Raw genomic sequence first — 24,811 nt, 5'->3', positions numbered from 1 at the left:
CTGACGGCAGAGCCGCGCTGCTCTTGGAGAGGTCACTCCGGAGACCGCGGAGCCTTTGGGGCGTGGGGTCTGTGGCACTATGTGGCGCGTCTGTGCGCGGAGGGCGCAGAGTGCTGTTCCCAGGGCGGGGTTCAGGGCTCGGTGGGCAACTTTGAAGGGCCCGCGGACCGGCCCCGCCGCAGTTCGTTGCGGCAGTGGGATACCCAGCTATGGGGTCCGCTCGTTGTGCAGCTGGAGCTACGGCTCCGCCACCGTCCCACGTAACCGCATACTGCGACAACTCCTGGGGTCGCCCAGCCGCCGCTCTTATAGCCTCCCTCCGCACCAGAAGGTGAGTGATCCACCCCGGAGCCTGTTGTCCTTCAGAGCCCGCTTCTTGGCGCGGGGAATCCTCCTTGAGAGGCCTCCGTCAGCCAACTCCCTTTCAGATCTATTATGGTCCCTTGCCCAAGACCTTCCGAGTGGGGATCTCTTCTGTTGAAAGAAGAGCTTTAAGCCTGGGGATATAAGCAAAAGGTCTATGAAGTCTCACGTGCTTCTCAGAGCCACCAGACTGACTGGAGGATCAACTTGCCATTGAAAGTCATGAAATTTCTGGGGTGCTAGAACTCCCTTTGTATCTCCAGTGCCAGTTTGTAATGGGACTCAGTAAATATTTTCCATGGAATTGGGTGGGATGAAACTAAAGCACACTAAAGAGAGTTGAGTATCCCTGTTTAAATGTATGCTTCTTTTTCTCCTGCAGGTTCCACTACCTTCACTTTCCCCTACAATGCAGGCAGGCACCATAGCCCGCTGGGAAAAAAAAGAAGGGGAAAAAATCAGTGAGGGTGATCTAATTGCAGAGGTAAGTTTTAAAATATGCAGATGATTCTAAGGGAGTGGCTTTGTCAATAGACTGAGGCTTAGCCTTCTGGTAGATAGTTACTTCTTTCTCTTTAAGAAGCTGCTCCCCTCCCCTCTTCCCAGTTATTAGAGATGATTGGTCAGCTAAGTTGTCAGCAGCTAGCTAAAGTGACTGTTTGAGACAAGGTTTCACCGTGTAACTCTGGCTGGCCTGCCATGCCTGCTGAATGCTAGCAATGCCTGGCCTCTACCCAAAATGTTTTAAAACCATTCTTTCAAGCCTGTGGTAGTGGGTTTATCTTGGTGTGGATTTCTAGACACGTTCTAATTAACTGCATGTTGGCAGTACAAACCTAAGCCAGTGCCTTGTGCTAACAGGTTGAAACTGATAAAGCCACTGTTGGATTTGAGAGCTTGGAGGAGTGCTATATGGCAAAGATCCTTGTTCCTGAGGGGACCAGAGATGTTCCAGTTGGATCTATCATTTGTATCACAGTTGAAAAGTGAGTTGGAAAAAAAACCTTCTAATTTGTGCTTTTAAAATGTTTTAACTCAATTCGGAAGTTAAAGACATTTGAGGACTTGCTGGGAGGTTTGAATTGGATTGAATTTGCTTCATAAATTCTATATTTATGTATTCTTTTTCTTCAGGCCTCAGGATATTGAGGCCTTTAAAAATTATACATTGGATTCAGCAACAGCTGCCACACAGGCAGCCCCAGCCCCAGCTGCAGCTCCAGCTGCTGCCCCAGCTGCACCTTCTGCAAGTGCTCCAGGTAGCTCCTATCCCGTTCACATGCAGGTAAGACTCAGCTTCTGAGTGCCGGCTCCTGATGACTGCTTCTTTATATTCTTTATGGGTGGTGATTGCATCCTGAAAACTTGTTATATGTAAGTGCCCGTCCCTGGCAGTCCACAGAGATTTAACTGTGAAGCTCGACAGCTTGTATTCTCGTTGTTTCCAAGTGTGTGAGCTTGGACAGTTTCTTTAACCTTTCTCAGCCTTAGCTCAGGATACAGGATCATGCTTGGTTTTTCTCATTCGCAAACAATGTTAAAGGTTTTGCAAATGTTTTTTTTTTTTCCTATACAAGTAGAATTTAAGTAGAGAAGAGGTGCTCTCTGTTGAATGAAAGTCCCCAGATGTTTTCCTTTGGTTTAGAGTGGGCTACTTCTAAGCATAGATGAAGTATTTCAGTAATACTCATTAATGAGAAAATAACAAGAAAAAATAAGTATGAAGAGACGGCTCAATGGTCAGAGCACTGGCCGCTCTTTCAGAGGACTCAGGTTTGATTCCCAGCAGCCACATGGCAGCTTACAACTGTCTGTAAGTCTAGTTCCAGGGGATCTAGCACCCTCACAAAGACATACATACAGGCAAAACACCTATGCATGTAAAATAAAAATAAATCATTTAAAAAGAACAAGCAGTATCGAATACGTCTACAGGATGACATTGTAACAATGCTAGTGTCCATAGATGTGATTATCATGAACCTAATATCGTCTAGGAAACTAAGTCATGGTTTTGTTAAGTAGATTTTCCTTCATTTACATAATCTAATTACAGTTTCCTAGCTCCTTGATCTTCCCCATTTCCCTAACCTATCCAAACCTGTACCTTTTCCTTCTCTTTTATATTAGAATCTAAAAATGAGAAAAACAATAATAAAATAAAAATAAACTAGAATAGGACCAAACAAATGGGAAAAAAGAGCCAAAGAAGAAAAACGTCTATAGACGACAAAGCACATGCACTAAATCACGTTATTAGATATTAAAATTTTCTTCTGTGTGTCTGTGTGGTTTTTTTTTTTTTTCTTTTTTTTTTCGGAGCTGGGGACCGAACCCAGGGCCTTGCGTTTGCTAGGCAAGCGCTCTACCACTAAGCTAAATCCCCAACCCCCTGTGTGGTCTTGATGTGGGAAGTAAAATGTACAGGATTAAGATTTGACCTTTCGGGCTGGAGAGATGGCTCAGCGGTTAAGAGCACTGACTGCTCTTCCAGAGGTCCTGAGTTCAAATCCCAGCAACCACATGGTGGCTCACAACCATCTGTAATGAGAGCTAATGTCCTCTTCTGGTGTGTCTGAATAAATAAATAAATTAAAAAAAAAAAGATTTGACCTTTCCTTAACCCTATGAGAAGTTTTCTGGGTGAATCAGTTTCTCTCTGGAAATCATGCTTCATTTCTATTGCTAACAATCCCTTATGAAGGCATTTTTCTTGGCCTTTAGCTTTCATGGTTATTTCTTTCAGTTCAGCAACCTTATTTTATTGCATAAGACCTCGTTTCTCCATTTTATCCTGCTTTGTGTTGAAGTGTTAGAATTGGGCCCTAAGAATCCTTTGAGATGGTAAAGATACATAAATGAGTATATTTCTCCCCCACACACACACACACACACCCCCACACACCTACACACACACACCCACACACACACACTCACACACATATACACACAACATACACACAGACACACACACACACACTCACACACATACTCACACAGACACACACACACACACACACACACACACACACACACTCATACTTTCATTTACTCACTGGTGATTATGCAACAAAGAAAAGAAACTCTGAACCGAAAATAATTTTTAAAGAATTTCTAAGTCTTGCAGGCGTGGTGGTTCACACCTTTAATCCCAGCACTCAAGCAGAAGCCAAACAAACAAAAAACAAACCAAACAAAAACAAACAAAAAAACAGAAAAGAATTTTCTGTCTTGTTTTATTTTTTCCCCCACTTCTAGAAACAATTTTGACTGAAATGATTTTTTTCCTTACTATAAGGCTATTCCTATTTAAAAGACAAAGATAGCAGATAAAATCTGTACTAACTGACAGCCACCCAAATTTAGTGGACACAATTATATAAATAGGAATGCAAGTAAAAACGTATATGTATCAGCTGGCCATGGTAGTACAGGCCTTTAATTCCAGCACACTGGAAGCAGAGGCATGCAGATCTCTGTGAGTTTGAGGACAGCCTGGTCTACAAATTGAGTTCCAAGACAGCCATGGCTGTTATACAGAGAAACCATGTCCAAAATACAAATTTTTTTACATGCATTTAGTGTGTGTGTGGGTACACTGCATTTATCTGTGTAGAGGTCATCGTGGGGGTAAGTCCTCTTCTGTGACCATAGTGCTATAAGGAGCAAAGACAGAGTTAGAGAGCAAGGCTTGTTGACTTCCCTATCTCAAGGAAATGAGGGAGATAGCACAGACTTCTGTACTGGACGTTTATGTTATGTACACCTGTGCATATCACACACACACGCGCGCGCGCGCGCGCGCGCGCGCAGAGAGAGAGAGAGTGTGTTTTTTTTTTTTTTTTTTTAAAAAGTCTCAAAAAATATAATGTATTGTTCTTCTAGTCAGCTACTCTTCTACTATTGAACCTCATCCTTTGTTCCAGGAAGAGCTCTAATGTTCATTTTTAAAAATTGTGTGTGCACATGTGTGTCATGTGCATGCTGGTATTCCCAGAGGCAGGATTGGATTCACTGAAGCTGGAGTTACAGGTGGTTGGGAGCTGACCCATGGAGACCCAAACTCAGGTCCTGTGCAAGAGCAGCAAGTGTTCTTAAGCACTTAGCCCTCTCTCTAGCCCTTAATTTAATACACACACACACACTTATTAGGTGTGTGTGTGAAATAAGTGTGGTTTCTTATGGGTGAAAAGATGCTTATTGAAGAACACAACAAATTCAGCAGAGTGCTTTGTCTCCACCAAGATCATTCAACCTATGGGTCACGACCCGTTCAGGGGCCAAACAACCCTTTCACATGGGTCACAATCAGATATCTGCATATCAGCTACTTACATTAGATTCATAACAGCAAAATTACAGTTATAAAGTAGCAACAAATCTATTTTTATGCCTGGGGGTAACCATATCATGAGAAACTATTAAAGGGTAGCAGGGTAGCAGCATTAGAAATTAAGAACCAGTGACCTGGTTGCAAAGATACTGTGTGTGTGTGTGTGTGTGTGTGTGTGTGTGTGTGTGTGTGTGTGTGTGTGTGTGTGTGTGTGTGTGTGTAGGGAGGTTGTTTTGACCATATGAAAGAAATCTTTCCTGTCTCCCTGTTGCTTTTCACTTTGGAGGATAGAGGATGGGTTAGGATGTCTGGTCATGTGGTCATGTATAATCACTCTTGTTCTGAAGGATGCTTTAACTGGGAAAAGGATTGACAAAGACTTGTGATGGGTGACAAGGTCTCACTGCACTGAATGCTTTTCTGTGTAGTGCTTTCTGGTTAAGCATTGATGTGTGGCATTTGTCTCTGCAGATTGTTCTTCCTGCCCTCTCCCCAACCATGACCATGGGCACCGTCCAGAGGTGGGAAAAGAAAGTGGGAGAGAAGCTGAGTGAAGGAGACTTGCTGGCAGAGATAGAGACCGACAAGGCCACCATAGGTGAGATTCTTCAGCTCTGGGTAGTTGAGTGAGGAGGAGGAGGAGGAGGAGGAAGGCCATCCTTTCCTGAACTGAGTGAGTGATAATGTGACGTTTACAGTCCTGAGATTTGCTGCCTGGAACATATTTTACAGCAAAGTCATCACAGCCACACATGTCAGTTCTGAGCTGTACTCATCGCTGGAGGATATGTCAGGGTCTATTCTTAGGCCCAGTTCGCTCTCATGGCTATATTTTTATGGTACTCAGAAGTTGTACCAGAATGCCATTGTCTTAACATGGGAAAAGAAAGAGAGAGGAGGAAGAAAGTTACGCCCTCTAGGGCAGGAGAATACCAAAGCCTTTCAGGTAATTCTGAGAGAAAACAGTACCCAGGGTGTAGATGAGTCTCATAATCTGAAAGTGACAGGGATGTTGGTCTTCATGTGTATCACATTTCCATGTGCCCCTTCATTGATTTATCCACTATGCAGTCATGTATCTGTGCTTGCGTCTATTGTAATCCTAGGTGTCATTAACTCCTTCCACTCTTCCATGTTTTCTAGGAGCAGAAGGCTTATCTATGCCATAGTGACAGAGCAGGACATCATCATCAGGCAGTAGTGGTCACAGACAGTGCTCTTCACCATTCTCTTGGTAGCCTAGGGCAAGTGCCAATCAAAGAGTAAGACCCCTTCTCACTAGCTTATTCTTTGACATACTGTACTTTTTAATAGTCTTTTTCTCCTCCTCCTCTTCTTCTTCCTCCTCCTCTTCTCTTCCTCTCCTCTTCCTCATGCTCTGTCTCCTCTTCCTCTTGTTCTTCCTCCTCCTCTTCCTCCTCCTCCTCTTCTTCCTTTTCTTCCTCCTCCTCTTCCACCCCCTCCTCCTCCTCCTCCTCCTCCTCCTCCTTTTTTCTTTGAGATGAGACTGAAGTTCAAGTACTGGGATTATAGGCGTGTAGTACTATGCCTGATTCCCTCATAGCTATTAGAAGAAATGATTCTGCCTTAAAGGAAAAGCAAGGGCCAGCGCCATGGTTTGGTGTGGTCAAAGGTGCTTGTTGCCAAGCCTTAGATATGCATTTCCTCTGCCCAGCTTCAACACATCTTCTCTTGAATATTTCCAGTTGGGAAGTGGAAGGAATCTTTAGAGATGTGTCTGTCCATCAAGAAGAACATAACTGCAGAGAGCAAGATTGGGGTGGTGGAACTTGCCCTTGTCAGTAGCTTGGTTTTGCTATTTTTAGTTGAATTAAATTAATTAGTAAGTTTCTGAGACAGGGTCTCACTCACTGTGGATGGCCTGGGACTCACAAGAGATCTGAGTACTACCATAACAGTCATGTATTATCGTGCCGTGCTGCTAGTTCTTTCCAGGGAACTTTTTGCTGTGTGATCTAGTCTGATCTTGAACTGATGTTGCACAGGCTACCTTTGAGCTACCATCCTCCTGCTTCAGGCTCCTGATGGTGTAGTTACAAGAAAACGCCCAGCTTTAGGCTTTACTTCTATACATCATCAGTGTTTGAGAGAGGCCGTAGCTGAGTAACACCTTACCTGGTAATGTAGAGACTCCAGTGATACTCCAGTGTATTTCATCACATTGGAAAACTTAGCCTGATGCCAGCTATAGGCTTTGAGGAGCTCTGAGAACACTTACTGCTGAAGTCCCATGCTGCTGTCCTGCTGGTAGTTCTTGTAATCTGACTTCCATGTAACGCTGACTTCTAGCTGATACTATCTTAGTGTCCTGTGAGTGCCACATAAGGCCGCCCTTGGGGCATTTCCAGTAACTCTTAGAATGAGCCACTGTCTGCACTGTGTCTGTAGAAAAGACACGGTCAATATGCACAAGGGATTGGCTCCAGAAGGGCATTCATGTGTGCTCAGCACAAGTGCAGTTTTTTCCCCAAATTGTTTTGATCTCATAGATTTGGAGGGCTAATTGCATTTTTCATTTATACTTTGTGCAGGGTAAGTACTTAAAAGCATTAATTGATTTAAATCCATAACATTTATGTAAGGATTGCATGGTCAGTCATTCCTTGGAATATATGTTAGCAACCTGATTCAAGGATGAAAGTCTGTATGTGCAAGTTCCCTAAATGAGTGGCTACAGTGGGGTGGGGTCACTGGAATTGGACCTTGGACCTTGAGCAAATTTGTAAGACTTCTGTTACCGAGTTATGCCTCCAGCCCTGTACACTTTTAATCATTAATGGATTTAGGGATGCAGGACAGAGGGATGGCTCTACTATTCCTGTTCCCATGTTAAAGACAGAAAGGGAGGCACAGAGAAGTTAAATAGTTTGCAAAAAATAAAACCAAACCAAAAAAACAATACCAGTAGTTTGAATATGAAAAATGTCTTACCTGAAACCCTAGTGAGAGTGTAGGAGTGGTGGAGGCCTAAGTCCCATAACCATTTTCTTTCTATTTAAGGCTTTGAAGTACAAGAAGAAGGTTATCTGGCAAAAATCCTGGTCCCTGAAGGCACAAGGGATGTTCCTCTGGGAACCCCGCTATGTATCATAGTAGAAAAACAGGAAGATATAGCAGCATTTGCAGACTACAGGCCAACAGAAGTGACCAGCTTAAAGCCACAGGCACCACCACCTGTCCCACCCCCAGTAAGTATACTTCTGAACCTGGGAGTAGTCCATTCAGGCAGATGATATCTCAGGTTTCTGTGGGTCCAGATCCTACACGAAGGAAAGTGACTGGCAATACATGTTAATCTGCACACACACACACACACACACACACACACACACACACACACACACACACACACACACACACACACACGCTATGCTGCCCACCTGATGATTAGTAGTTTACTCTGCCACCATCCTACACACACACACACACACACACACACACACACACACACACACACACACGCTATGCTGCCCACCTGATGATTAGTAGTTTACTCTGCCACCATCCTAAGCCTTGCTGAGAACAAAACTAGGTTAAAAGTCCTGTTAGTGGTGTGATGGTCATGTCCATGGGAGGAGGTGATGGTTTCACCCCACATCTTTTGTTGCTTAACTAACGACCTGTGTCCACTCTTAGTTCTGGTATTTGTGATGGTAGCTGATGAAGCCCATGTTTTGGACTTTGGACCTTGATGTGACATGACTTGTAATAGCACCATACACTTACACTCTCCAGTGCCTCCATGGGGTTAGAAGAGCTGTACATTTCCTCAGAGGAAGCTTGCATTCTCAGTCTCGCATTGACTCAGATGCTGTCGGAACGGTGGGGTCCATTCCTTAAGTACTTGAAACATGGGACCTGATGCTATCATTTTATATCCTGAAATGAGATTGAATAAAGCAGAACTCAGGTTAATTATATACTCAGTGAAGATAAAGAATTGACAAGAAGCAAGGTATTTTGTGGTTCAGGTACTTGGGAGGCTGCAGCAGGGAGGTCACAGTGGCTTGCATTGTCTCAAAGGGGAAAAATGACAAGAAGTGACAGGCAGTAAGTATGTTATACTTAGGTCAGTTTTAATTCCACACCTCTCTTGTTTGCATAAACTGTTTCTGTGTCTGACAGAAAGTATTCTTGCCATTCGTCTTCTATGTTAGTCAAACCAGGAAAGTGCATAAACATCATTAAATTATAAAATATGAACATGTGTTTTGTCAGATTATCTTTGCAGTGATGAGTAGATACTCTCTAACTTTTTTCCCAAAGGTGGCAGCTGTTCCTCCCACCCCCCAGCCTTTAGCACCTACCCCCTCAGCCGCTCCTGCTGGACCAAAGGGAAGGGTGTTCGTTAGCCCTCTTGCAAAGAAATTGGCAGCAGAGAAAGGGATTGACCTCACCCAAGTTAAAGGTAAGTTTCTTTCTGAAGAAAGGGGCTATCCAGTTAGAGTTTAGTTAAATGCAGAGTGTAAGGCCAGCTGTACACATCTTGGAAGGAGGCATCCTTGCTGCTCTCATGGAGTAGGGAAAGCATTACTGTGTTCTATTTGTTCTATTGCCTATGTAATCTGTGTGCCTTTTCAAACTTTCTTCGATTCATAGGAAATCTTCAACAGTAGTGACTCACGTTTGCCCTCTGACCTCTGAGGGGCTAACTCCTGTGATCTTATGGACCTGGACTCAGGCAAACCCAGGCTTTGTGGCTTTGGGCAGAAAAGAATTTCGGGACTTGTTGGAATGAAGCTGAGTTGAGGTTTTATTAAAAATAAATGCTCACAAGCCAGGCATGGTGGCCTATACCTATAATCCTATCTCTGAGTACAAGGCCAGCCTGGTCTACAGAGTGAGTTCCAGGACAGCCAGGGCTACACAGAGAAACCCTGTCTTAAAAAACTAAAAGAAGAAATGTGCTCACACAAAAATCAAAAGCACATCAAAGAACAGTGTTGTTTATTAAAAGATTCTTTTAATGAAGATTTTAAGGATGGAGATTGAGAGAAATATTCTCTGGGAAATAATAATTCATACCCAAAGGTGAGTATGGGCTTTTTAAGAGACAGTCAGAGAAGGTCAGACATACCCAAGTATAAGTGTGGGTACACAGGGAGAGTTGCAATTAGATGCCACCATTAGCCATGCACACCACTGTGGTGTCTCTTTTTTCCCCTTGGTGAGTGGAATTGTGGGGAGATGTCGTGGATGGAACTATAATCTATAGACAAAACCAGGAGCCATAAGGGTTGTAGTATAAGTCTTTACTATAAATGGGGCTTTTGATGAGCTTCCTAGAAAATTATTGGTTTGTTACTGGGAGGAAAAGCAGCTTTAGCAGATGTTAATGTTGGAATTCTTGCTTCTCAGGAGTTGAGAGGCTTCTGTCTACTTCAGAGAGAGGGGTATCCTTTCCCTTCTCATATCCCTACGATTTCCTTGTCTTTATCCTGTCTTACTTAAGTGTTGGCAAAAGTATATGTGTTTGTTGAGCAATATTGAGTTATAGACATGGCTGCATCTCAGGATTTGGTTAACTGAGTGTAGCAATAAGCAAAACTGGCTCGTCAGGTAAAAGTGCTAGCAGCTGCTGACCTGAGTACTGTCCCTGGAACCCACAGTAGAAACAGAGAACTGCTCCTGTCGTTTGTCCTCTGACCTCTGTGTGCAGTGTGGCACCTTATGCATAAGGGGTGAACTCAGGTCATTAGGCTATTAGTAATAGCCTTACACTGAGCTTTCTCAACAGCCCAGTTGTTGCTTTTTGTTCTCAAAACAGAAACCTAGGATCATAGTAGGCAGGCACTGCAACACACACACACACACACACACACACACACACACACACACACACACACACACACACATATATATATATATATATATACACATAGGCCCCTCTCTTTTCTTTGTTTTGTTATAGCATCTCAAAATAAAAAAAAATTGCCCAGGCTGGCCCTGAACTTGCAATGTTCTGTCTTCAGCTTCCTGAGTAGCTAGGATTAGAAGTCCTATTTTAATTTCTGTATTTTTCCTACTACCCTGTGCTGTCCTCAGATCTGCAGTTGTTGCCCTCAGTCTGGTTCTCACTCACCACCAAGCTACTGTTTGTTGGTGCATTCTTTACATATCTGTGCTTATTATCAGACAAGTTTAAGGTGTTTTATAGAACAGAGGGGCTGAGTTAGTAATTGTGCCTGAAGAGCCTGGACTAGTCAGGTCATTTGTTGGAGAGGTGGCAGTGCTGGTTATTTTGTTAAAGGGATATGTTGAAGAACCTTGGTATTGTTTTCATGCAGGCTAGGTGTTGCGGTAAAAATAAAAATGGATTGGTGGCTACCAGTACCCGCACGTTCCCACTCCGCAAGGATCGCGGGAGCCACTTGCTCCAGCTGTTTCTATGCCAGTCACTTCACACACTATCCCCTTGGCGGGTTATTACCACGCCTGACAAATATGGTGTTCCATGGGCCTTTCTAGCACGGCACCATGCCATGCCACACTAGCCCCAGGCATTCTGTAGCCTAGCACAGCTTCCAGAACTGAGACAGACTGTCTCTGCCCGCCAGGAACTTTGCTCACATCCCCTGTAGCCCAGTAAAATCAAAGCTCTGGAAACTTGTAGTTTAACAATTAGATTTATATGTTAAATTTTCAGTCTACAATACATCCACACAATAAATTAACTGCCAATTAATAAAGATATAAACCGCCCACCTGGACAAGATAAAATTGACCCAGTCCACCTGGATCTGGGTCGTCCTCTGTTGTCTCCGTCTTGATTCTCTTCACTCCTCTTTCTCCTCCCTCCTCCTGAGACTTTTCCCCGCCTACCCTTCCTTCTCGTCCAGTGATAGGCTACTCCTTATCCTGGACCTGCCTTGCTGCATAATGACATCATCCTACAGCTGGGTTAAGTGATTGCTTTATTATTAAGCACATATTTATTGAAGAAGCATCTGTGCATCAGGTACTTGTTCATAAGATGGAGAACATTCTGACTCCACTGGCCAACAGGAGTGATTGAAATAACAAAAGTCTAGCATTATAGCTAAGCGTGGGATCCAGAGCTAGAATGCTCAGGCTTAAATGTCAGCTCTGCCTTATGCTAACAGTGTGATCTTTTCTGGCGCTGTTACTTGTATATAAAAATAACACTTAATACGGTATGAAGATTAATAAGTAAACAGTGCTTGTGCAGAGAAAGCATATGTGCTATCCTGGCTCTGCATTTTATTATGAACTGAGGTGACTTAAGAGCTAAAAAGAAATAGACTCAGTGACAAACCGGTCAGTGACAGGAGTGGTGACTTTTAGGATGGGTGAGGAAGATCTTTCTGAGGAAGTGATACAGGACCTCCTCTCCAGACAAGGAGTCACCTGTGCACCAGCCTTGTGAAGGGTTGGAGAAAAGCATTTTGGCAGAGGGCACTATGCCAGTATCCCATGGTCTGGAATCAAACAACCTTGACATGTCTGAGGAACATAATGGAGCATGAGGAGGAAAGGGGAGAATAGAAATCCAGGGTGAGAAGAATCAGAAGCTGGGCCTGTTTGGCACAGGCCTATAATCAAAAAACTGAGGCAGAAGGACCAGAAGGTCTGCTGGGCTGCACAGACCGAGGTGGCTGGGGCTGCAGCACAGTGGTAGGGCACTTGTCTAGCACTGTGTGAGCGCTAGCATCACGAGGCACAGAAAGCATCTTGAGCTGTTGCCAGGGGTCCCCTCGTTGAGAACCTGGTCCATTAGAGACAGTTGGGGGTAGAGTGATTTGGCAGGAAACAGCATTCTTGAGTATCAATCAAAAGAAGTAGGATTGGCCTTTAGTAGAATTTAGAACAGTTTATCTGCTTTAAATGAGATTATGGATGGTTGGTTCGGTGATGGAAGAAGCCCTCCTTGCTAGTGTTTTTCTGTAAATTAAGGTTATCAGTTTAGAGAGAGTCTGGGAATGGCTGACATTAAAGAGATTATGAAGTAGCCTAGGGCTTGGGATCAATTTCTGGGGACTGTTGGGTTTCTAGAAATTTCTGTGACTCTGTTTCAGGTTTTTTTTTTTTTTTCTCGGAGCTGGGGACCGAACCCAGGGCCTTGCGCTTCCTAGGCAAGCGCTCTACCACTGAGCTAAATCCCCAACCCTGTTTCAGGTTTTCAGTTCTGAGCTTTCAATCAAGTGCCTACTTTTTATTCCAAGCAACAGTTAGTCCCCCTGGTGTTGAAGGAAGATTAGCACTGTTGGGAAGTCTTGCAGGGGATGATTCTAACAGCCTGAGAAATGTCATTTGGGGAAGGGAAGGAAAGGTGGAAGGGGTGGGGATAACGGTCAGGGCTAGGAAGAGTGGAAGGGTCAGTAGAGTGTAGTCTCCTTCCGTGTACTTTTATTTTAGTCCTGGGACTTGAACCAGGCTTTGTGGCCCTGGCTCAGCAAGCTCAGGATCCAGGATTGTGTGATTCACTGACACCAAGTATTTGGAGTTTTTCCATAGAACCACCAACTGAGTGTCCAATGGTTCAGTCCACTTCTGATGTTAACGACTCAATTAGAATGAGACTCCATAGGTGAGGGCAGCTCTTCCTTCAGATTCCTTCCAAGTCTCCAGGGCCACCTGCATGTTTAATTCATTAGCAATAAATCATAGATTGCCAGGTCTCCATGGGTTTGGTAATTGGCTAAAATGACTGATAGATATTGTAAAGAATACAGCTCAGGCTCGGCCAGTGGTACAGATGCATAGGACAAGATATAGCAGGGAGAGATACCACAGCACCATGTACTCTGGAGGGCTTCACAGTGCACGCATGCACTCTGGGGACTCCAGGGAGCACCTGTGCACTCTGAGGACTTGCCATCCTGCCACCACATTGCTATCCTCACCAAGTAGGAAGCCACAGCATCACAGGATGTCACAGCATTATTTTCATGCACATGTCATACAGACATTATTGAATAAATCACTGGTCAGTGGCTATTGAACTCAACTTCCACTCTTTCTCCTCTTAGTTGGAATTGGTGCAAGAAGCAGGGGAGGGGAATGGAAAGAAGATTGAAAGTTATCACACTAATCAAGTACGTGGTCTTTAGGCTAACAAGACTGTTGTCCTTTATCCAGAAGCTCCACCCTCAGTCACCTCATCAGCACAAAGTAGTGTGATGTAAAGAAGTTTGATTGGAAAAAGCAAATATCACTTGGGGAATTTCCTAGATTTTGGAAGGCCTATGCCAAAAACCTGGGGAAAAAAACCAAATATATCTATGTTTATCTTATGACAGTACCAACAAAGAGAGAATGTGTTTGTTGTGGATTTCAGGGATTTTAATTAATGTATTTATTTCATTATTGGGGTTGTGGAGGAGGGAGCAAGAGAAGGAAAAAAACAAAACTACATTGTAGAAGAACCAAAAGTCAGATAGAAGGGCATAGTAATTTAGCCAAAACGTTAACTATAGAGGAAGAAACTGAGGCTTCTGGTGTTGAGAGCCCAGTGCATGGTTGTGAGTGTTTGCACATGGTGCACCTTCTGCCTCACTGCCCTGTTGTTCTCACAGTATAGCTCTGAACAAGAGCTGCGTGTTTCCGCTGGGCTAGCTCTGCCCTTTATACCACACTGCTTTATGATCACCCTTTGTGTTTTGTTGGGGAGCTGGCAAAGCAATAAAACATGCTAATTCCGCTAACTGTGATGGGTAGCTGGTTTTCTCTTGAGGGGTTGAGAGGGTCGTGGCATCAAGCTCAGCTCCGGTTGCAGGGGAGGTTATGGTTTCTCTGTGCTTAAAAGGTGGGGAATCTAATAGAGGTCCCTGCCTGCCACCTCTGTTCTAGAGCTCCTGGTGAGGAGAGACAGTTCTAGCCAACTCTGTTTTCATAACGAAGGAAAGGAATTGGGAAGAACTGCACACAACAGGAATCCTTTAAAAGGCTGCCATGGGGGAAGATGAATCAATTTGACCAATTTTTTTCTAGAAGTGGGCCAGTGTAAAAGGTATTATAATAACTAAATTCTGAATTTGCTTCAAAGTCAGGATGATGTACTTGGGCCTAAGCCTAAAACTGAGACCCTAACCCTGAGGTAAAGATGGGAGGAGGGAGGGGAATTTGAATAAACTAAGGCTGTGAGAGAACTTGAAAGTCTCTTAGAGACATTGTAATATTTCCTCCCTGGTTTGTAGTGTGGGTTGATATAGTTTTAGTTGGTGTGAAAGACCTGGAAATTATGAGAAATGAATGATTCTAAGAATGAGATCATTGTAGTTACACATTATTCATACTATTCTGAAGTAAAAAAGGTTTATTTCTTCAGAAAATTGTCAACTTTACACAAAGGTTGTACTTTATGGTTAAATAAGAGTGTTTCAAGGTTCAGTGAGTTGGGCTTCTGTTTTGTTTTTGTTTTTGATTTCTTTGTTTTGCTTTTTAAGATAACCACAGTCAACAGCTAATTTCCCTTTTTGATTTATAAGCTATAATCAGTATTATTCTTATGTCAGTGTTCCTGAACTTAAAAGCAAAGAAATAAAATAAAATGCAGGAAAATAAAAGAATTTGATTTAATTGAATAAAACTATTTACAATAGTTAAAAAGAACTACTATGGGGGGGGAGGTCAGGAGGATACACGCCTTTTAATCACAGGACTTAGGAGGCAGAAGCAGTTGGATCTCTTGAGTTGGAGGCTATCCTGGTCTACAGAGAGTTCCAGGACAGCCATGGCTACACAGAGAAACCCTGTCTCGAAAAAAAACTAAAACAACCAACAAACAGAAGAACTCCTATTGATCCAGGGAACTCTGTGGATTAATGAGCAATTAACAAAGCCACTGTTCTGAGGGAGAGAGGGTCTTTTCAGGGTCACAGTGTTGACCTTGGAGATCCACTGGTATGCTGTCACATATGTGATACTTATGTGTTTCTTCAGGGACGGGACCAGAAGGCAGAATCATCAAGAAGGACATTGACTCTTTTGTGCCTACTAAGGCTGCTCCTGTGAGTTATTTTTGGCTTTTTAAAATTATAATTTCTTTCTTTCTTTCTTTCTTTCTTTCTTTCTTTCTTTCTTTCTTTCATTCATTCATTTGGTTTTAGCCACAGTCAACTTAAAATTATTATTCTTGTGGGGACCAAATCTTGGGGGCTTCATACACACTTGGCAAGCACTCCTGTAACTGAGCTACATCCTGGTCCACAGCCTTTTGTTTTATATTTCTTTCTTTAATTCTTCAATTTAAAAATGCTTTGTTTTCTCTTCACCTCCACACCCCACCTCTTCTGGTTATGTTGAGGAAGCAGGCTAACCTTGAACTCGAAGTCTTCCCGCCTCAGCATCTTGTGTGCTGGGAATTTAGGTACATATCACCACTCCTTGACTTCTTTTACAACATCAATAAAAATTAGTCATTGAATATACTCTTCCTCAAAAAATGCTAACTCTTAAAACATGATTTAAAACTCTTAAGTAAAAGAATTAAGAGCAATATTCTCAAATAGTCTAATCCGAGTCCCTTTTGCTCCATGGAGATTGAACCAGCTACTCCTGTGGAACCAGCTACTCCTCAGAACTTTGCTGTTCCACTTTAGCATGTCACATGCTAAGATCCAGCAGTCACTAAGAGCCTTTTCTTTTCCCTCTTAGGCCGCTGCAGCAGCTGCTCCCCCGGGTCCAAGAGTGGCACCAGCTCCTGCAGGTGTCTTCATAGACATCCCCATGAGCAACATTCGTCGAGTAAGAGAACCACCGAAGTCTGCAACCGGGGCTGTGGGCATCTCCACTCTGGTTGTTTAGTTGTGTGTGTGGTAGTTTAAAACACCAAAAAGGACCTTGCCAGTTGAAAATGCTAGATTATTAGTTTAAGGAACTTTGATTTGGTCAGTTGAGTAATGGGGGTAAAGAAGTCTCTGTTTCGGCTAATCTAGGAGGAGCAGTCCTTTGTCTTACTCTGTTCTGTGAGGTAAGCTACCAGGGAGCCAAAGAAGAGGCAGGCAGACTGAGTTAGGTACAGTCTGTGCCACCTGAGAACTGATGTTGAATTCCCTCTGGTTTCAGGTGATTGCGCAGAGGCTCATGCAGTCGAAGCAGACTATACCTCATTATTACCTTTCTGTTGATGTAAATATGGAAGAGGTGCTGTTGGTGCGGAAGGAACTTAATAAGGTAAAAACCCGGAAATTCTGTCTTTCCTACGAAAGCTTTGCTGTGTTGCCATGTGTTTTAGAAACTGGTTAATGATAGAAAATTATTGCCACTCGAAATTGTTAAATAGAGAATATCCTGGGAAAACTTCATTTAACTTCTTTTGATTTGTTGCAACTATCTGGACAGTGTCTCACTATATACCTCACACCTGGAACTCCATATAACCAGGGCTGCAGTGACCTTGTGACAGGCTGTAGCCTCTAAAATGTTAGGATTGCAGGAGTACACCACCTTTTCTGGCTTTTCTGTTAACCCTTGACGAGAATGTAGCATTTGAAGCTCATTTGCCATAGATGGATATTAGTCTAGCAAGTTCTCTGTGGTCTGATGCTTGGGCTGTTTGGTAGTTTAGAAATAGTATTCATGTGTTTATAGTCAGACACTACATGTGCTCTTAGCTCAGCATAAGGTACTTCTGAGGATAGAGAGCAAAAGCAGTTTGTGTTCAGCCGAGTTTATGATGGAATTAGGGCACTACTAAATGTGACAGGAAGGAAGGTGGTTTATAAAGGTGGCAGTATTCATTTGTAGACCAGGCTCTTTATCAAACTGCCTCTTGATTTTTACTCAAATACACTTTGAGTAAAACTGTATGAATTCAGCAGAGTGTTGAAGGAGACCAGTGATAGTTGGGGAATTCACAGTGCTGTAAGACAAATGTGGCCAAACTGTGGAAAATGTAACGTGTTTGGATTAGCAGAGAGGTGAAGAAAACTCATGCTAATGGTTGAGAATCAGAGGGGTCAAGGACTGTAAAAATGGAAATAAGACTGGGAGATGGAGAGCCATGAAGTACTCGTTACATGAGTGTGAAGCTCCCAGCACTAACGTAAAACAGCAGGCACTTTGATGTGCAGACAGGATCCCTGGTGCTGGCTTAGTCTGGCTAAATCTGTGACTTATGTTCAGCAAGAGACTGTGTCTCAAGAAGGAAGGCAGAGGGGCTGGAGAATGGCTTGGTGGCGTGCTCGTTGCTCTTGCAGAGAATGGGTTCAGTTCTGAGCACCCACGGTAACTTACCTGTAACTCCAGTCCAAAGTCTTGGTGCTTCATTGCTGTAGGCAGCAGGCTCACCCAGGATGCACATCTGTGCATGCACATAAAATAAGTCTTTAAAAATAAATGAGGCAGAGAGTGAATGAGGAACATCTTCAACTGTGTAAAATGAATAAATGTAAAAGTTCTTAAAAAAAATAGTAGAGCAAAAGAACCCCATCCATCAGCTCCTTAGAGTGGCATACAGGCCTTTCACAGGGTATTTGTGACCTTTCTGAGCTCTTTACCCACCACTGAAGGCACGCCGGTTGTCTTGCTGTTTCTTGGAATTCCTACTTTACACTCTGTACTTGTGTTTTCTCCATATAGACCCCACTGTGTCCATGTGCTTTTCTCCTTGACCTCCTGAAGGACTTGACTGGTCTTCCTCTTTCTAAATTTACAGCCTTTTCCCCTCCCCATTCACACAACACTTTGTAAGATGCTGTGTGGCACACAGTGACTCCTTCTGTGAGGTCTGCTCCCTGAGCACAGGTTCGTTTATTGTTCAGTGCCTCATGCATGCTGTACCCAGCACAGAGTGGGCAGGTGAGGCACATCACTGACTGCATGACTGAGGCAGCAGCACAGCTCGTGAGTGGCCACAGGGATTGAAGATGATGGTGGTCACTCTAGTCAGAATTCTGAACTGGGCTAGAGAGACGGCTCAGGTTTAAGAACACTTGTTCTTGCAGAGGACACATGTTATGTTCAGTTCCCAACATGAACACATCAACTTCCAATTGTCTGGAGCTCTCCTTCCAGGGGATCTGGTACTTCTAATACCTACAGGCTCCCATTTGCATGTGGTACGTGACATGCATTCATGTATATGTATACACACACACGCACACGCACACACACACACACACACAACTAAACATTTTTTGTTTTGTTTTTCCAGACAGGGTTTCTCTATATAGACCTGGCTGCCTTGGAATTCCCTCTGTACTCCAGGCTGGCCTTGTACTCACAGAGATCCTCCTGCCTCTGCCTCCTGAGTGCCAGGATTAAAGGTATGCACCACTACTGCCCAGCTACAACTAAAATATTTTTAAAAATCAAAGTACTAAGACAGATAAATGTATCCATTGTATTTAGTGTATTAGTTTGAATGAGTTTTGAGATATTCATGCCATTTTAATGCCATGTTCAATTCACATATTTGAAGTGCCCTCGTCTATTTCAGAATATATCCATAATACCATGGTAAATTTTGGAGCATTTTTGCCACCCCAAATAGCTCCTTGCCACAATCCTTCCATTCTCCTCAGTCTTACATTTTTGTCTTGGAAGACTTACCAGCAGGCGAAGTGGAATTCTCTGCCCATGATCTTAGGAAGTCTGTTCACGTGCTTGTCGCTCACCATGGCCGAGGCTCAGCTGTGCAGCACATTTCCCTTCTTCCTGTCTTCCCTTCTTTCCTTTCCTTTTTGTCTTTGTCTTTTTCTTTTTAAGCTTTATTCTGTGCTTTGTATCTGTGCAAGTGTGTGTGTGTGTGTGTGCGTGTGTGTGTACTTATAGGTTCCTACAGCGGCTAGCCACAAGAGGACGACAGATTCCCCCTGGAGACAGCCTGTCTTGTGATCTTAGGGGGAATAACTTTTGGACCATGAAGTATGAGGCTAGATAATTATGGGAGGTTGCAGATCTTTTTCTCATCAGGACCTCCAAGTTCAGTAACTGTTTTGTTCTGAAGAGTAGTACTGAATTTTCTTGTGTTTTGGGGCTGTTGAAGCAGTCATGTGATCTTTCTGTTCTGTTAGGGCATTCCACAGTAATGGAACTTTTCCCTTTTAAGAAAAGGATCTCACTGTGATTGATGCCCAGGCTTCTGGATTCCAGTGCTTCTCCTGTCTAAGCTTCCAGAGGAGACAGAAGAATAGGCATGTGGTGCTCTGCACACTTCACTTGGTCCTCAGTGTTACCAACTCTTGCATTCTTTAAACGAAGCCCATTGGTCATAGCTAATGGGCCTTCCTTTATATTGCTAGGGTCGGTCTGTTAGTATTTTATTAAGGGCTTTGCTGTTATATTCATAAGGTAATGTTTAGGTTTTAGCTGTTGTTTTTGTCTGATTTTGGGACAGACTAACACTGGGGAGTTGTTAGGTCATTGAGTCTCTGTTCTTTAGAAGGCTTGGTGAAGATTTATGTTAGCCTTTAAATGTTTGGTAGTGTGGGTTAGTTGCTGGGCCGTGGTGGCACAGGCCTTTGTCCCAGTACTTAAGAGGCAGAGGCAGGCAGATCTCTGAATTCGAGGCCATCCTGGTGTACAGAGCAAGCTCCAGGACAAAGAAACCTTGTCTAAAAAAAGTCTGGGTCTAGTTTATGTTAGCAGGTTGCACAACCAGTTTCATCTGTTCTGAGTTTACACTCTTTACTGGTTGGTTGTTTCTAGAAACCTGTGCATTTTATCTGGGTTTTGTAATTTGTTGGTGTTGGGTATTCATAGTACTTCTTTTTTATGTTGGAAAGATAGTATGTCCCCAGTTCACTCCTGATTTGAGGAATTTTCTACTTCCTCTTTTTCAAACATTTGTTAGTGTGGTTGTTGCTCACTTGATCTTTTAAAAAAAAAAACCAAAAAAACGAAAGAACCCCGCCTTGGTTCAGTTGAATGAAAATAGGGACATTGCCATGGATCATGATGTCCAGCTGCTGCTGTGCTTCCAGTCAGCAGATAAATGAACCTGCTTCTTTTTGGGTGGCTAGGGGAGGGGGGGGATGGGAGTGTGTGGGACGGACGATTGGGCTAATAAAACCAGTTGCTTGTTGTGCCTAACAGATGCTTGAAGGTAAAGGAAAAATCTCCGTCAATGACTTCATCATAAAAGCTTCAGCTTTGGCCTGCCTGAAAGTTCCTGAAGCAAACTCATCTTGGATGGACACAGTTATACGACAGTAAGTGACTGGAGACTGCACAGTGACCTGAGCTAGCTCGTGTCTGCTGACTGCAGGTAGGGGTGTGGGGACTGATGGGTTCAGTAAAAGGGATTTGGTGTAAAACAGTCTGGTTACACTGATAATGACTGTCAGGAAGCAGGGTGGGATTCGTTCCCTGGACACCAGTAAGTTCTGTCAGCATGCGACGGGCTGGGTACCACGCGTTAGGTCTTTGGAGCCACTTTATCAGGTGAGTGTTTTCACTTCCATGGCTTACACGAAGGCTTGGAGGCTCAGGGAGTTCTGTAGTTTGTCCCAGTTTAGTAAGCTGATCAGTGTCAGGATTCCAACTCAAGCCCTGGCCCTTTCTAGAATGTAGGTAGGCACTTTTATACTTAGTTTTTAATTTTTTAAAATTATATATCTGAATCTGGGTATGGGTGTGTGCAAATGAATGCAGATGCCCAAGGAAACCTGAAGCACCAAATCCCTCAGAACTGGAGTTGTTCCCTGACATAGGTGCTAAGAACCAAATTCGGATCCTCCTCCTAACCCCAGCATTATTACAATTATTATTAAAAGAAAAAAATTCCAGGGCTGGAGAGATGGCTCAGTGGTTAAAAACACTGACTGCTAAATAAATAAATAAATAAATAAATAAATAAATAAATAAAATATTTTTTAAAAAAGAAAAAATTCCTTTCCCCCTTCCCTGTGCTCATGCACTCACATGGCCACTCACACGTTTCCTCAGAGAACAGCCAGTCAGTTTGTTGTAGACAGCAGCTAGATTCTTCATTCTAATTCCATCTACCTGGAGATCGTATTAGGCCTCAGAACTTGGGCCTTAGACCCACATAACTGTCCCCTCTTAGATGCTCTTCTCTGGCAGCTGACTACAAACAGGTCCCCATGGCCCCTTCAGCAAGACAAGTCACGGAGCTCAGAGAAATGCTCATGTAGTGTCTCACTGAGGAAACTCTGCAGAGGGTACAGATAACATTTAGGCCATCCTGATCTACAGAGTGAAACACATTTCAACAAATAAATAAAAGCCAGAGATGCTGCCCAGGGTATAGGGACCTTGCTGATCTACTCCAGACAAGATTGGGAGGCCTCCCTTAGTTTCTCCTGAGTCATGACCTCTGAGTCCTGGGCACTCTGGTTTCTCCCCCATGGTGTCTCAGCTTTTTTTTTGGTTTTGTTTCCCTTTCTCCCCCACCCTTTCTATTTCCCTTCTACCTACCTTTCTACCTCATCCCACCCCCAACCCCTGCTCTTTGATGTACATGTATGCCATGGCCAACTTCAGGACAAGTTCCTGGAGTACGTTTTCTCCTTCCACCGTGTGAGTTCCCAGGATTGAATTGAAGCTGCCAGCTTGACGGCAGTGCCTCTACCCACTGAGCCACCTGGCCAGCCCCACCCCTCAGTTGCCCCTCCTCTCACATTTTCCATGTGCTCAGGCTTTCTTGAGGACTTACTCCAGCCCATGTACTTGTACTTACAACCCAGAAAGGTCAGTTTGTTTCATGCTGATTAGGGTGGTGTTTTTGTAAGCTACTTGGTGTGTTAGTCAAGAACAGCAAGGGGGATAAGTGTGAAAGCAACCTTCTGATACGTTTCTTCCCCGTCCCCTTTCAGTTTTTTAAAAAAATATAAGTGAAAGAGAAGATACATCAAGATGTTAACACATAGGATAGACATCCCTGAACAGTAGCACAACTGCTTCTAAAATTGTGTGTGTGTGTGTGTGTGTGTGTGTGTGTGTGTGTGTGTGTGTGTGTGTGTGTGTGTATGCGCACGCACGTGTGAGAGAGAGAGAGAGGGAGAGAGAGATTAGTGACACTGGGTATCAGACTTGGAACTCTGTGTTCTACTGCCTAAGCTACATCCTAAACACCTATAGTGTGAAGTAGAAATTCAGGATTCATACTTTCTTTAAGCTGGTTCTTTCCGGTGGGCCTTCCTATTCTTCCTCTTCCTTCTCCTCTTCCTCCTCCTTCTGGCAAGGCACACGGATGGAAGAATTGAGGGAGACGCTACAGCTACTTTTTAAGGTGTATTTATGTTTATATGCATCGGTGTTTTCCCTGCATGTGTGTCTGTGTGAGGATGCCAGATTCCCTGGAACTGGAGTTACAGATAGCTGTGAGCTGGGAATTGAACCTGGGTCCTCTGGGGGAGCAGCCAATGCTGTCAGCTATGAACCCTTCCTCTGGCCGTGCAGCTCTTAAGTCTTGTATGGTGATGAGTTTGACTCTATTTTCTTTTTTGACAGAAATCATGTGGTTGATGTCAGCGTTGCTGTCAGTACCCCCGCAGGACTTATCACCCCTATTGTGTTTAATGCACACATAAAAGGACTGGAAACCATTGCTAGTGATGTTGTTTCTTTAGCCTCCAAAGCAAGAGAGGGTAAACTTCAGCCTCACGAGTTCCAGGTAGGATGCCATTCCTCAGCTGTAAGGCATGCATTACTCTGAAGCTCAGCCTCCTTCTCTTGTTGCATTTTCTATCTTATGATACTTGGTCTTCAAAACAAAGCAATTGAGTTACATGGGAAAAGCCAGAAAACATAGTTTCATAACATAGTCCCATAACTGCATGGGAAAGCTGGTTCAGTCGGTTGACTTTGGTTTATATCATGTGTGTCCTACTCAAATAAAAGGTTTTCTCATGGCCCCATTAGAGAATGTTTGTAATTTTTTTCTTGGTTATGGTGACAATGCAATCTATTTTTATGCTTTTTTCCTTTAGGGTGGGACATTTACAATCTCCAACTTAGGGATGTTCGGAATTAAGAATTTCTCTGCGATTATTAACCCACCTCAGGCATGTATTTTGGCAATTGGTACTTCCGAGGATAAACTGATCCCAGCAGATAATGAGAAAGGGTGAGTGGGGAAGTGGAGAGGGCTGGGAATGCCATCGCATTATGTCATTATAGCTTTACATATGGCTTTAAGTCGAATCAGTAAAGACAGTGTGAGATACAGTGGAAGCCACTTCAATTTTACTAACTTCAGTCATAGTTGAGATGTGCTCTTGAGATTTCTAGATGGTGAGTTGGTGTGTTTTCTTTTTCTTTTTCTTGGAGACAGGGTTTCTCTGTGCTGCCTTGGCTATCCTGGAGCTCACTCTGTAGATCAGGCTGGCCTCAAACTCAGAAATACACTTGCCTCTGCCTCCCAAGTGCTAGGATTAAAGGCATGTACCACCACCACTACCTAGCTGCATGTTCTTCTTAGTCAGATAGTGAACATTATAGCTTTCTGGACTAAATGATCTGTTACTGAGTCCTTGCCAGTGCACTGTGACAGTAGTTAAAGGCAAAATGCTAATGACTTCCACATCATAATAGAAAAAAAACCCCAGAATTTGGCTTGTTTTGTAGTTTGGCAACCTGTATTCACAGGCATGTGTTTAGTTTTCTGCAAGGTCCTAGTTTGAGGCAAAGATAAATGGTGAATGGACCCAGTTTCCATATGCATATCTGCAATCACAGCTACTCTAGGGCCTGAATCAAGAGGGTTAGAAGTTCAAAGCCTACCTCAGCTATATAGCAAGTTCAAGACCAGTTTGGTTAACTGCCTCAGATATTTAAAAACTAGATTTTGTTGTTTGTTTGTTTGCACATCATGTAAGTGATCTAAATTTAGTCCTCTGAATTATAAAAGGGAAATAATCTACCTGGGTAGGATTATGGTAGGAATCAGCATGTGGGCGGCTGTTGTCTTGGGCTCATTGGTTCCCTTCAGAATACCCACCAATGTTTTTCTTTCTAGCTTTGACGTGGCTAGTGTGATGTCTGTCACACTCAGCTGTGATCATCGAGTTGTGGATGGAGCAGTTGGAGCCCAGTGGCTTGCTGAATTCAAAAAGTACCTTGAAAAGCCTGTAACTATGTTATTATAATTTCCCTGCGAACTTCTATTCTTCCTCTGCTGACATTATATTTATATGTTATTAAACAGGTGGTTCTTTTAAAGTTTCA

General features: G+C 43.4%; 1 protein-coding gene across 1 annotated transcript; it reads left to right on the top strand.

Annotated features, from left to right (window-relative positions):
- On the top strand, nt 1-24,811 carry Dlat (dihydrolipoamide S-acetyltransferase). The gene is made up of 14 exons (XM_032909729.1): nt 1-331; nt 746-847; nt 1,225-1,349; nt 1,498-1,648; nt 5,168-5,294; nt 7,718-7,905; nt 8,984-9,125; nt 15,620-15,687; nt 16,334-16,423; nt 16,745-16,852; nt 20,717-20,832; nt 23,096-23,258; nt 23,575-23,711; nt 24,603-24,811. The coding sequence occupies exons 1-14, from the start codon at nt 80-82 to the stop codon at nt 24,730-24,732; spliced, it is 1,899 nt and encodes a 632-aa protein (XP_032765620.1). The 5' UTR covers nt 1-79; the 3' UTR covers nt 24,733-24,811.

The sequence above is a fragment of the Rattus rattus genome, chromosome 8 (assembly GCF_011064425.1).
Source record: "Rattus rattus isolate New Zealand chromosome 8, Rrattus_CSIRO_v1, whole genome shotgun sequence".
NCBI classification, from domain to species: domain Eukaryota; kingdom Metazoa; phylum Chordata; class Mammalia; order Rodentia; family Muridae; genus Rattus; species Rattus rattus.
The sequence above is the reverse complement of the archived record's forward strand: the minus strand, read 5'-3'. Positions and strand labels throughout refer to the sequence as shown.